The 13,952-nt window shown below is 51.8% G+C and overlaps 1 protein-coding gene across 1 annotated transcript; it reads left to right on the top strand.

Moving 5' to 3' along the window:
- Nucleotides 1-1,220: 1,220 nt before the first annotated feature.
- DUSP3 (dual specificity phosphatase 3) lies at nucleotides 1,221-12,578 on the top strand. Its single transcript, XM_029926929.1, has 3 exons — nucleotides 1,221-1,662; nucleotides 2,510-2,736; nucleotides 8,861-12,578. Exons 1-3 carry the CDS (start codon nucleotides 1,535-1,537, stop codon nucleotides 9,064-9,066), a joined length of 561 nt encoding a protein of 186 aa, XP_029782789.1. The 5' UTR covers nucleotides 1,221-1,534; the 3' UTR covers nucleotides 9,067-12,578.
- Nucleotides 12,579-13,952: the final 1,374 nt, after the last annotated feature.

Genomic DNA, 13,952 nt, shown 5'->3' with positions numbered 1-13,952 from the left:
CGGGGCTGGAGTCACCGCCGGCCCCCGCGCGTGGAAGCGAAGGGGCTGGACCCCGCCCCGGCCCCGCGCGGTCCTCCCCCTCGCGGGGGACACGGAGCCCGGGGCGCTCGGCCAGTTCGGCCCAGCCAGGCCCGCAGGCGCTACCCGCTAGGGGTTCGGCTTTGGGCGGGGTCGGGCTACCATGATCTCTTAACAGGTGGCCGTGTGTCACCCGGCCGGTGTCCGGCCCGCGCGTCATGTGACAGCTGCCTGGTTCTGCAGTGAGGTCACCGCGGAATGTCTGCCTTCGCTGCCATGGCAACGGGCTGACGTCACAAACCGGGCGTGGAACTTTCCCGGTTGGGCTGGCCTGATCTAGGAATCGGAATACTCCAAATGTGGGAGCCGGAGAGCTGGGCTGGGGTTTCCTCGTTCCTTTTCCTGCCTTGCAGATAGGATTTGATTAACCAACGCCCTGAGCTCTGTGGGCCGGGGTCTGCGTGTTGGAAACACAGAACGAACTGTCTTGTCTCCTTTTACCCCGGGGGTGGGGAGGAATGGTGGCCCGGAGTGGTTGAGGGATTGTGAGGACAGGGTCAGCGTCATGTTCATGTCTGTATCCCTTGTCCTGTACTAGGACCTGCTGCCTATCCTGCTAAAGAGTGCCACAAAAATGGGAGTCATTGTAGGGCTAAAAGGGATCCACAAGGCAGGTCCCACCTTCATAGGGAACAGTCTCCGTCATTCCATCCATTCATTCACCACATTGAGCACCTACTGTGTGTCAGGCACTGTACAATGCACATTCATAGTGATAGTAATGATAATGGTAAATTTGTTGAGTGTCAAGGAATAAAGAAGGCAGGTGAATGGGAGTTCACCTTCAGAGTTGTTTTAATCAACCACTGCCTTACAGTACAACCGTGTGCAGTGTTGTGAGCAGGGACAAGCTAAAACAGTCCCAGAGCCTCATCAAGAGTGCTCAGTAATTGCAAAGTTCTGAGGATAGCCCCCTGTCCAGCCACGCAGGCAGCAAGTGGCCTTGACATCCTTGGGACCTACTGTCTTGGGCAGTTTGGCACATTTGGCTGCCACCACTTCCCAAAGTGAAAACCAAGGTTGTGAATGTCTGGTGTAGCCAGAGTGGCCAGTGCTGACGGCCACCATAGAACACACACCCCCTGCCCAGTGAGCGAATCTGGCTTTGACTTGGCCACGGGCGTAGGGGGAGCTCCCTGCACTTTGGGAGCCCCTTACCCAAATCAGGGTTCACAGGGCAGAGAGGATCCCGGATGAGCCTTGTTTCCTAGAACTCAGGATTTGCAGTTGACGTGGATATGACAGGCAGAGTGAGGGCAGGACAGAACAGGGCTGGCGTCAGGTCTCCTCCCAGCTCTGTCACCAGGCAGCCCGTGTGAGCATAAGCACATCCTTCCGCTGTCCTGTTGGGCCCGAGTTTAAGCCAAGTCCTTTCTTCCTCACAGGATCACTATGGTAGGCAAACAGGATCCTATAGAAGGCATTTTGTGAAGTGTCAACTGCTGTCTGAATTGGGATGTTGTTGTGCGATGAAATAAAGGAGCCCTTTGACTATTCAGATCAAATGGTTTATGACCCCCAGAGTTCTGTTGGTGCCACTTGGTCCCCAAGTGCTTACTCACCCAAGAGAGCTTCAGAAATGTGGTTAGTGGGCTTGGCGGAAAGGGTCCCTCTCGGGGATGGGAGGGGCTGCTGCGCTTTATAATCCAATGAAGGGGACTGCCTAGGTTGTGCTGACTTCCTTCCTTTTCACTGATTTACTACATAGTCATTCAGCACCTACTGTGTGCCAGCTGCTACGGCCGGTGCTAGGCAGGCAAACCTGAGACAGACATGGTTATTCCCTCCAGGAGCTCACAGCCTGCCCATCGAAACAAATAAGCACAATCAGGCATTAGAATGGCCCTGCCTGCAGCATCAGGCTCTTTTTACACAACAGCGAATTGAACTCATGACAACCCCCCCGCCCCCGGGGGGGAGGGTAGTAACTACTGTTATCATCCCCATTGTACAGCTGGGAAACTGGAGTCTCAAGAAGGTTAAGTGACTTGCTCAGGGTTACCAGGCTGGCAAATCTCAGGGTTGGACTCAGACCCAGGAAGCTTAGCTTCTAGATCCTATTTTTAAGCCACTGGGCTCTACCACCACCACAGCGTAGAGCATGATGCCAGATGGAATGGAGGGGTGACTGGGACGTACTGCAGAGGGTGGTGAAACACGAGAGGGTGTGTGTCCGTGGAGAAGCCAGAGGAGAGCATTCCAGAGAGCGGACAGCATGAGTATGAAAGCACCCAGTCTATTTGGGGAAGTTGCTGGTAATTAGATATGGCTGACGTGACGGGGGGTGGGTCAGAAGACAACCAGAAGCTGGCAGGGGCCGAGCATGGAGGGTTTCTTGCGTTGCCAAGAGACTTAGAATCTTCTCTGTCTTCCTCCCCCTGGGGGTGCCCCTTGGTCAGTTCATCATTCCCTGCTCCCCTCTTCTGTCCAGGTCTGTGGCTCAAGACATCCCCAAGCTGCAGAAACTAGGCATCACCCACGTTCTGAATGCTGCCGAGGGCAGGTCCTTCATGCATGTCAACACCAGTGCCAACTTCTACAAGGACTCCGGCATCACCTACCTGGGCATCAAGGCCAATGACACACAGGAGTTCAACCTCAGCGCCTACTTTGAAAGGGCTGCAGACTTCATTGACCAGGCCTTGGCTCAAAAGAACGGTAAGGCACCTGCCACCCGGGGAACGGGGCAAGGCAGCTTTGACTGGATTTTTTTTCTGGAAAAGAGGCCCACAGTGGGCTGGGCTTCCTCTTGGAACCTGTTAAATGGCCCTGCATGACAAGATGTACAAAACTTTCACCCAATGGCAGCCCTGGGGTCCTTGTGTTTGAGTTGACTTTGGCTGAGAGCTCATTTCCAGCCACTTCCCACCGTGCGCCCAGTTCAAATAGCTTCAGTAATAACACTTTCTCTTCCACGGGAAGAAGTCCTAAGGTGAGCGAGCCCTGGGCATGGCTGGTTCAGCAGCTCAGTGGTGGCATCAAGACGAGGTGTTTCCCCTTTCTCTCTCCTGCTGCCAGTGCTGGGCACTCCCCTAAGTGGTCCCAAGATGGCGGTGGCAGGCACAGTCACCACATCCCAGCAGGGCAAAGTGCGGCAAAAGGCGAGGTCGCCATCTCTTTCTCGTATGTTTTCTCTCTCTCTTTTTTTTTAAGAGCAAGTCGAAGGGTTCTCAGAAACTCTTCGGTAGGGTGCCCCTCGGACTTGGCTTATGAGAATGCCTGGCCAGAGGAATGGGGGCAGCCATGACTGGCTTAGCCTGGTGCTCAGTAGGCTGCGGCCCACAGGCCACATCTTCCAGCTACCTCCCAAATGCTCCCAAACCCTCGGCTGGAGCAGAACGAGTGAGGAACTGGCAGTCAGGCCAGGTGTCCCTGGGGGAAATCCTAGAAGGCAGACATCAGCTGAACAGGCTGGGCCACTTGCCCTTTCTGCATTTAGCTCACTTTTCTCAGCTGCTTCCCCCAGCTCCTTCCTCCCCCTCCCCACAACCTTCTCAGGGGAAGCACCCCCCCCCCCCATTAAGGCGCGGTCAGCCTTGTCCCCCTGCTTCCAGGCTGTCTCTGCTACACGATGCTTCTCGTGCCCGGCAGCCTCCCGCTGGAACGATTCACCTCGGACAGTTTGTACCAGATGCTGATTATCGCATGTCTGGGGCTCCGGAGGGCTTCACTGTCAGCCTCTTCATGTGGCTTCATGGTCTCCTGTGTGTCCCCGCACCCTCCCTCTTCTGCCTCGGCTGTACTGGTGGGGTGGTGATGAAGGGCAGAATTAAGGGGATGCATCTGCTCTTCCTGTGTATGGATTGGTCATCCGCTCAGGGATCCTAGAGCTTTCTGACTGTGTTTCCTCTTTCCATACAACTAGGGACATGTCTTGACTTTTTTGTGACTTCCTGCCTTAGCAAGAGCCCACGTGAGCCGAGTCTGGAAAGTTCCCTCTGCCTCTCCCTGCCCCGTCTTCCAGCAAACCCCACCTTGTGTCTTAGCACTGGGCACAGTGTTCTGTCTTCCTTGAAGCCTGCCCTCGGGTTGGGTCCGCAGGGTCCCCCTGTCCCCAGCACCTGATATAGCATCGAGCATTTAGCAGACACGCTGGGAATAAATTGCCGAGTGAGTGACCAAAGCAGATTCTAAGGACTCTGATGCTTCTGGGGTTGATTGACCAAGTGAGTCAACAGAAGCGCCCTGGCATCCAACAGGGTACAGGGCTCGGGGAGCCAGGTGCCCAGCACTTTGGAGATGTGAGAACAGCCAGGAGTGCTCAGAGGAGGAAGCAGTGGTTTCTAGCCAGGAAGATCAAGGGAGGCTCTATGGAGGGGGGTGGGGCCTGGAAGGATGGGAGTTGAACCCTCCCCTTCCCCATCGGTTCTCTGCATCTTGGGCTTCTGAGTCTGTTCCAGGTGGTGAGGGAGCCGCTCTGCATCTGGTCCCATTGCCAGGGCCAGGGCACTGGGGGCCCCACTCTGCGGACTTTGGGTTTACCGGTTGGACAGTGAATAGGCAGGGAAGTGGAGGGCTCCCCCTTCCTGCCTGGGAGGCACTGGGAAAGTAGAGTCATGTTTTGTGGGTAGGGAGACTCTGTTCGACTCTGGGCCAGCCCATTTCCTTCAAAGTAATGGCAATCTAGATGTACTGGTGAATAATCATTTACTTGGCTAGTCAACAAACATTTACAGAGCACAAGTGTATACTAGAGATGGTAGGGTCTCCAAAAATCAACACCCCACAGTCCTTGCCCTTAAGGAACGCACAGTGTGCAGAGGAGGGTAGATCTGTGCACGGCCAACAGTGACACAGCCAGGCTGCCATAGCAGAAGAGACTCCTGATGCCCACCTGTAGTTATTTATTGAGTTGCCAGTCTCTAGCGTAAGGGCTTAAAATTTTTTTTTTAATGTTTATTCATTGTTTGAGAAACAGTGTATGAGCAGGGGAGGGGCAGAGAGAGAGGGAGACAAAGGATCCGAAGCAGGTTCCAGGCTCTGAGCTGTCAGCACAGAGCCCAACGCAGGGCTCAGACCCATGAACCGCGAGATCACGACTTGAGCTTAAGTCGGACACTTAAAGGACTGAGCCACCCAGGCACCCCTCTAGCCTGAGGGCTTTACATGTCGTTTCCTTCAGTCCCCTAACAACGTTGCGCAATGGGTGCTATTAACAACACAGATGAGGAAAGTGAGGCATTGTGGGGTTAGGGGGGTCCTAACGTTAATAAACCAGTGTTTGGGCCAGAAAAACAGAATCAATATAATAAATCGATATTATTTATTTCAAGGGATTGGCTCACAAATCTGAAATCTGTAGGGTGGCTGCCAGGCTGGAAACTCGGGCAGGACCTCTTGGTTACAGTCTTGGGACAGAATTTCTTCTCTGGGAAACCTCATGTTTTGCTCTTAAGATCTTTAACTGATGAGATGAGGCCCAGCCTCATTATTAAGGGTAGTCTCCCTTACTTAAAGTCAACTGATGGTAGGTGTTAGTTACATCCACCAAATACCTTCTAGACTAGTGTTTGACCAAGCAGTCGGGCACCACAGACAAGCCAAGTTGACACACGTAACCATCCCAACCAGCAAGTTAAAATTGAAACCCAGATTCATATGACTTCAAAGGTTGGGTTTCTAAATTCCTATGCTGACAAAGGAAATACTTAACCTGGGGTTTTAAGGGATGAGTAGGAGTTTGCCAGGTGGCCAGGGAGAGAATATGTTCCAGGCAGAGGGAGTAACGTGCAGAGGCACAGAGGTGGGGAAAGGCAGGGAAAAGGCATCAAGCCTGTGGGCACTTAGCCTTGGAAGGCACACCTTGGAGTCTAGAAGCTCCGCAAATGGGGACAGGTCCTATTTGTATTTTGGAAAACTCTTTCCAGGGGCGCCTGGGTGGCTCAGTCAGTTGGGCGACTAACTTCAGCTCAGGTCATGATCTCACCGTTAGTGGGTTCGAACCCTGCATTGGGCTCTGTGCTGACAGCTCGGATCCTGGGACCTGCTTCACATTCTGTGTCTCCCTCTCTCTCTGCCCCTCCCCTGCTCACACTCTGTGCGTGTGTATCTCTCAAAAATAAATAAACATTGAAAAAACTTTAAAAATATATAAGTAAATAAGAAAGCGCTTTCCAGTCGCAGGGAGGAGTGTAGATTAACAGGCATGAAGGTAGAGTGAGATGCGGTCGTGAGGGGAGGTGCAGGTGATGAGGACCTGAACTGACGCTCTGTGTGGGGAGAGGGTGGTGGCAGAGAAAGGCCAAGGCTTGTGGCTCCTGGGGACCATCCCGTGGAAACGTGCTGCGGTTTGATGATCATGCTTTCTTTCACCAAATGCTGGGGGTACAGCGGGGAGCAAGACAGAGGGACCACCCTGGCCTCGTGAAGCGTCCTACTTAAGGGGAAACTGACAGCAAAGAAGTAGAAAAGATTTCTAGCCTGGCGGAGGCGGAGGGGGCGGAGCTTAGAGTGAGGAGGCGGAGATTAGGGAGAAGAAGGGCAGGGAGGGAGTTTATGACTTTACAGAGGCAGGTGGGGGGAGGTGTTGCAGGCTGAAGGGGTGGCTGGAGCTGAGGGAGGGAGAGCAGAGATGACGTAGGATGTGGGGGCCAGCTTTAGTAGGGCCTTATGGGCCATTTGAGGGGCCGTGAAAGGGTGTTTTTGTTGTGGTGGTTTTTTCAATTAAAAAAAAAATTTTTTTTTTTGAGAGACAGAGAGAGACAGCACGAGCACGGGAGGGTCAGAGAGAGAGGGAGACACAGAATCCGAAGCAGGCCCCAGGCTCTGAGCTAGCTGTCAGCACAGAGCCTGTCGTGGGGCGGGCTTGAACCCAGCAACCGTGAGATCATGACCTGAGCCGAAGCCGGAAGCTAGATGCTTAACTGACTGAGCCACCCAGGCGCCCCTTAAATTATTTTTAAGTTTATTTATGTTGAGAGAGAGAGCCCACGTATACGTGTGCCCAAGCTGGGGAGGGGGGCAGAGAGAGAGGGAGAGAGAGAGAGAATCCCAAGTGGGCTCTGTACTGTCAATGCAGAGCTGGATGGCCACGTAGCTTGAACTCACAAACCGAACTGTGCAATCATGAGTGAAAATCAAGAGTTAGGTGCTAACGGACTGAGCCACCCCAGTGCCCTGGGTGTGTTTTGATTTCTTGTCTTTGTGCTTATGTTTGACATGTACATTCCTTGTATTTTTGTAACCACCCTGTTGAGGTATAATTGGCATTCAGTAAATCACACATATTTAAAGCCTGCAATTTGAAGTTTTGACATACGTATACACTTCACTTGTGAAATTATCCCCGCAAACAAGATGGTGAGCACATCCATCACCCTCCCCACCCCCCTGTGCTGCCCCAGAGTTTCCTCGTGTGCTTTTGTGACCTCTCCACCTTCCAATCGCTGGTCTGCTTTCTGTCACCAGACTTGAGTGTACATTTTGTATACTCTTGTATAAATGGAATTCTATGTACGCTTTTTTGGCCTGGCCTCTTTCGACTCCGCATAATTGTTGGGAATTCCATCCGTGTTGCTGCGAGTATCATAATTCATTCCTTGTTAATGCTGAGCAGCCTTCCCACCTGTGGGTGTATCGGGTTGTCCCTTCACCTGTTGATGGGCATGGGGGTTGTTGTCTCCATGTTCTGTTGTTGATTGAAATACAAGTTTCATATGCAGAAGTGCCCGTATCACAGGTGTGTGGATCAGTGTGCTACACACACTCCCATACCAGCCCCCAGATCAAAAACCAGAACACCACGTGCACCCTAGAAAGCCCACCTCGTGTTCCCTCCCAGTCTCCCCATCCCCATCATCCAGACCTCTGACAGCAGAGAGCAGTTTTGCCCCCTCTCCTGCTCCATGGTGTCCCAGATGCCCTCCATTTGTTTCATCTGCGTTGTTTGTGGCGAGTTGTGCAAACTGTTCGTTCTTACTGCTTTCCTCTTCTGCTGTTGGTGGGCCTCTGGGAGTCGCCAGCTGGGGTTATTATGCAGAGCGCCACCCTGTGAATATTATGGTGTGTGTCTTTTGGGGGACACGTGTGCACGTTCCTCTTGGGCCATAGGGGCTGTGTGTGTTCAGCCTGAGTCCATACCGCCCCACAGTTTGCCGGCGTGCTGTGCTCCCGTGCGGTCCCCTCCCAGCCCTGCTGCTCCACAGCCTCACTGACACTTGGTGTTTTCCATTTTTTGCACTGAGTCATTCTGGTGGGTACACAATGGCTTCTTACTGTACTTTCCATTTGCATTTCCCCGGAAGGGTTGTTTTGGTTTTGGTTTTTCATTTTTTTAAATGCTTGTTTATTTATCTTGACACAGAGTACAAGCAGGGGAAGGGCAGAGAGAGAGGGAGAGAGAATCCCAAGCAGGCTGTGTGCTGTCAGCACAGGGCCTGACGAGGGTGGGGAGGGGAAGGCTCTGTCTCAAGAATTGTGAGATCCGGGACGCCTGGGTGGCTCAGTCAGTTAAGTGTCTGACCTTGGCTCCGGTCATGATCTCACAGTTCATGAGTTCAGGCCTCACATCCTGATTTGGAGGCTGATTCGGATTCTGTCTCCCTCTCGCTCTTGCCCTCCCCCACTCACACTCTGCCTCTCCCTCTCTCTCCCTCAAAATTAAATAAACATTAAAAAAAAAGTCTTGAGGTCTTGAGATCATAACCTGAGCCAAAATCCAGAGTCAGGCGCTGTAACCAACTGAGCCCCCCAGGCGCTCCCACGAGATTTTGGCGACAGTCTGCTGTGACTGGCCAGCCCCAGGCCGCCCCTCCCCCCACTCACGTGTCCCTGTTTCTTACAGGTCGCGTACTTGTCCACTGCCGAGAAGGCTACAGCCGCTCCCCGACCCTAGTTATCGCGTACCTCATGATGCGTCAGAAGATGGACGTCAAGTCTGCCCTGAGCATCGTGAGGCAGAACCGCGAGATCGGCCCCAACGACGGTTTCCTGGCCCAGCTGTGCCAGCTCAATGACAGACTAGTCAAGGAGGGGAAGTTGAAACTCTAGGGCCCTCCCGCTGCCCCTCCTCTAGAGGCAGACAGGGGAGCCCCTGGGTGAGGCGTCCCAAGCCACCATGTTTAGGAAACACAGTGTACCCTGCTCCTCGCATCACCAGGCACTTGCCCACAAGTCTGTCCCAACACAGCCCTGGGCCACTTCCCCCCTGGGGAGCATATAAAGAAGCTTGCTAAGGAGGGCAGCCTTGCTCCCCCGTGTGTCCTGCACCTGCAGTTTATGATGTCCCCTCCCCGAGGTGGGGGCGCCAAGGGGGGAAGGCCTGTGGCATGTGTACTTGTCCTGGATGACCGAAGGCAGTTGGTCCGCGCAAAGTATAAGGCTTGAGATACCCACAGGGGTCCCTCCTGACCTCCCTTGCCCCCTGTATCCCCCGCCACCCCCCACCCCTGCTCCTTGCCACCCACCCATGGGTCCTCCCCTGAGCAAGGACCTTAGTACCTCAAGCCCTGTAAGGAAACTATGCAAACGCAGGCCCCTCTCTGCCACTCCCTCCTCCATGCCCGTCTCCCCCTGCCCCTCCCAGCCTTCCGCACCTTGCTCATATGCAGAGGCGCATCGTGAGGTCTGAAGCTGGCCTGGAGACACCATCGGTTGTCAGCAGATGGACATTCCCACGAAGAGACTGCGTTTTAATTATTTCCTTGGGATTAACGATGCCTGAACAAAGAGGCCCTCGGCTGCGCAACCAGACTCCCCTATGTCACTAGTTTTTAAGATGCGAGGCTTTGGAAAGGCTTGCATCAGGATCCGCTGCTCTGGAATATTCCCCCCACCGGACTGCTCTCGGTCGCTGGGTCTATTAGAAGAGCGATGCCGTGGGCATGGTTTTTATCCTATTTTATTTCATTATTTTAATTTTATTTTTTTAGAAAACGGAGAGCTGACGTTTCCAGCCTATTTCAAAACCCCACCAGGGGAAGAATGACAAAGGGCTTGTCCTGAACGACAGCGTTGGCGGGCTCCAGCCACCCGTGCCAACTGCCGTTTTGTCTCGGTGGCTGTTCTAAGGGCAGGAGGAGGAAGCTGGCCAATTACAGTGCGGGTGTGTGGGCGTGTCCGTGTGTGTGTGTGTGTGTGTGTGTGTGTGTGTGTGTGTGTGTCTTTCAGAAACAGGCGGAGAATGGCTTCTCACCCACCATGCCCACTTCTAGGGGGTTCTTAACAGCTCTGGGGTGCCAGGAACAGCCTCCGGGGCCCCGGGAGCAAAAATGACTCAGCCCGGCAGAAATGAAACACGGCAGCGCATCCAAAGGGAGCCTTGGCTGTCGGGAGAGCAAACACCGAACATTCTGTAGGACTCTAGGGATGACGGCGGAACGTTCTGACTCTTCCACGCATGCGCATACCTGTCAGATTATAGGAGTTTTGTGTTGGACGCGGGCTTGTTAGGACTTCCAGTGACTGTCACCTTGGAAAGTGAGGCATTCCTGTCTCTTCTGGTTCCATAACCAGTTGAGAGGTGGCCCTCAGCTACACCCAGCTCCTAGCACGCAGACGTCTATACAAGTTCGTGGAATTAAACTTTCTTTTTTTTTTGAGCACCAGATGTATGCAGGGTGTTCTGGTGGGCGTAGCAAGCTCCCAGAAGCCCGAAGGGAAAAATCCAGGACTTCTGTTGAGTAGTTAAAATTCAGTTTTACATTTGAATTCCATCAGTGTTAAGCTGTCCACGTAGGGAATGTGCCTTTTTCAGAGACAGACAAGGAGAGACAAGGCCAGACAGGGAGAAGTAGGCCACCACAGGGCCTCACGGCATCTGACCTCTAGTGAGTGCTGCATGGTCCCTTTTCTCTGTGACCACAGTTACCCTGGGCAAACTAGGGTCTATTGTCTTTTCCAGATACCGGACTGCCCACATAGACCCACCTAAGTGAAACGGCCATCCTCTCTAACCTGTGTACCTCACTTCACAGTTTGCAGAGAACTGTCCCACGTAATCTAACATGATCCTCTCGATAACCCCGTCAAGTCGGTAGAGTTTGTTCCTGTGTGGTTACCTTTTGAGAAAAAGGAGCTGGGTTTGGACTGCTGGAGGGCATGGACCCAGGCCCTCCCAGGCTCTAAGGCAGAGCCAAGGCAAGACTTCAGGTTTGCTGTTCCCTGAAGCTGAATTCTTTGCCTCATGCTACACTCCCCTTCCAGACAGGAGCCCCCCTGGGTACCCTGAACATGCCCTTGACCCATGCTGTGTGCACGAGAGCCAGTTAGTGCTCTGGGTGCACAGAATACGATGATTCAAGCTGTCTGCATGAGGGTGGGAGGGGGTTGGGGTACACACCCATCCGTGCACCAGGAAAAGGGAAGTCCCCCCATCCGGTTAGAACGCATGGATCTTCCTCCGGGAAATGTGTAGCATCCCTAAGTTGGAGCTTTCTGCTCCGCTTCTGGAAGAGGCTCTGGGGCTGGGGGGCCAGGGCTCCCCTCCCCCGCAGGACAGCCACAGCTCCTTAGGCTGGATAACCAGTCCTCCTGAAGGCCTTTTTGTCTGGCCCAAGGGGCCATTGAGAGAATTACTGCCTTTACTCCGGGGCTACTTCTATGCTGAGAATGTGGGATTTCTTGGTAGTCTTTAGTCCCAGAAACCCCGTACTTCCTTCACGAGATTTAGCTCCTAATTTTTGAGTAAACTAAAATTCTATTGTGTAAGAGCCAGCATATGCCCAGCTGTGAGTGGAAGCTGTTTCTGGACAGCTCTCCACCCCTGGGAAATGATGGAATAGGAACTCAGGGTGCCCGTACCCTCTCCCCTGACCTGATCCCTTTCTCTGACTAGCAGACCCTCGCTTAGGTCAAATTAGAGCACCAGATAGTTTTCTTCTCAAATTTAAAGCAGTACACTTTCCGCAGGCTGGTCTGTTTCCCTGCCACTCTGAGTTATCTGGAGAGCAGAAATCTGTCACCCATCTGTCAAACAAGGGGGCTCATCTAGAAGACCTCTAAGGTCCCTTTGGCTGACACTGGAGGGGTCCCTGAGAACCCCACCCCCTGGAATTTACCACCCCCAGGAAATGATAGGGTATGTAATCCTCTGACGACCAGCAGGTGGCGCTGTGTTCCATCCCATGGTGATGGATGGTTTGAAAAGGGAAGTTGGTGCCTTCCCTGTCACAAGTTAATGTTAAGATGCTAATGTTTTAATTAAAATAAGCACTGATCTTATAATATGAAGATACAAGCTTTCCTCGCAGGAAATTTTCTGTCTTCAAACCGGCGTCAGGAATCACTGAGGAGCCAACAGTGTTGGTCTTTCCAAGTCAAGATTTTATCCTGATTGAAAATAGAAAGCCTCTCCGGTTGAGAGAGCACATCCTTCGGAAGCTTAACTTAACCTCTTGTCAGCTTTGAGGGTGATTCGATTGTGACAGCGTGAATTTCCTGGGCAGAAAAGGGGAAGGTCTTCAATTGGTTTTAAAGGAAAATAAGCTTAACGTCTGTTGTATCACAAATCAGTGTTAAAACACTAACTGTAACCAAAATAAATGTCTTACATTACATAGAAATGGTCTTTTTGTCCTTCTTATCACAGCTGATTTTCTTCCCTGCTCTTCTTTTGCTTTTTCTTTTTAAAAGACGCATCATCTAAAAATTAGCCCTCCTGAACTAGTTCTTTTTTTTTTTTTAACATTTATTTTTGAGAGAGAGAGCAAGACAAGAAGGGGCAGAGAGAGAGAGAGGAAGACACAGACTCTGAAGCAGGTGCTGACAGCTCAGAGCCAGACACGGGGCTTGAACCCATGCACCACAAGATCATGACCTGAGCCGAAGTCCGGTGCTTAACTGACTGAGCCACCTAGGTGCCCCTGAACTGATTCTAATTTCCAGGATGATTATATTTATGCAGTAGATATTTATATATTTTAAGTGTTTATTTAAAAATATTTACTTATTTTGAGAGAGAATGAGCATGGTGGAGGGCAGAGAGAGGGGGAGAAAAAGAATCCCAAGCAGGTTTGGCACTGTCAGGAAAGAGCCCAAATCATTGCTAGATCATGATCTGAGCCAAAATCAAGAGTTGGACACTCCAGGGCACCTGGGTGGCTCAGTCAGTTAAGCATCTGACTTCAGCTCAGGCCATGAGCTCACAGTTTGTGAGTTCAAGCCCTACATCAGGCTTTGTGCTGATAACTTGAAGCCTGGAGCCTGCTTCAGATTCTGTGTCTCCCTCTCTCTCTGCCCCTCTCTTGCTTGCGCTCTTACTGTCTCTCTCTCTCAAATAAACATAAGAGTTGGATACTCAACTGACCGAGCCACCCAGGCACCCTCTGCAGTAGATATTTATTAAACATCTTCCCTGTACCAGAAATTTCCTGTAATAGGAGTAATCTTTTATTTATTTAATTTCTAAAGATCACAGCTGTTGTGAGGGATAATTGACTGGAATATTCTTGAATAGAGTGGCCCATCCTAAACGAGGGAGGTAGATCTGTGTTCCCGGGAAAGTAGGAGACGGGGTGGGGGAGGGGTGGGTGACAGTCTCAAGGTGGCTTCATATGAAGATGATTAGGTGGCATTTTACGGTTTGGGTGGTCCTGCAAATAGGCCTTGTCCCCAGACGCCTTCCTTGGACTCTACCATTCGCATTTATCTCCCTTATGATAAACATTGGCTTTTTCCCCCCTCTGAATAAAAAACTTGAAGAGTTGGGTGCCTTTTCTCCATGACAGAAAAAAGCTCTTCATCCCTAGTTCCCCATGGCAGAGGGAGCCAGACTAACTCATTATTTGACCCATCTCTTTGGCAATATAATCTTTATATTTTTTCACAGAATTTTAAGGCAGAACACAAATCTTCTACCAAACTGCTAAGTGTTTTTTTTTAATTTTTAAAAACACTTTTATTTATTGTTGAGAGACAGAGAGAGACAGAGCATGAGC

This window comes from Suricata suricatta, chromosome 17, assembly GCF_006229205.1.
Source record: "Suricata suricatta isolate VVHF042 chromosome 17, meerkat_22Aug2017_6uvM2_HiC, whole genome shotgun sequence".
NCBI classification, from domain to species: Eukaryota; Metazoa; Chordata; class Mammalia; order Carnivora; family Herpestidae; genus Suricata; species Suricata suricatta.
The sequence above is the reverse complement of the archived record's forward strand: the minus strand, read 5'-3'. Positions and strand labels throughout refer to the sequence as shown.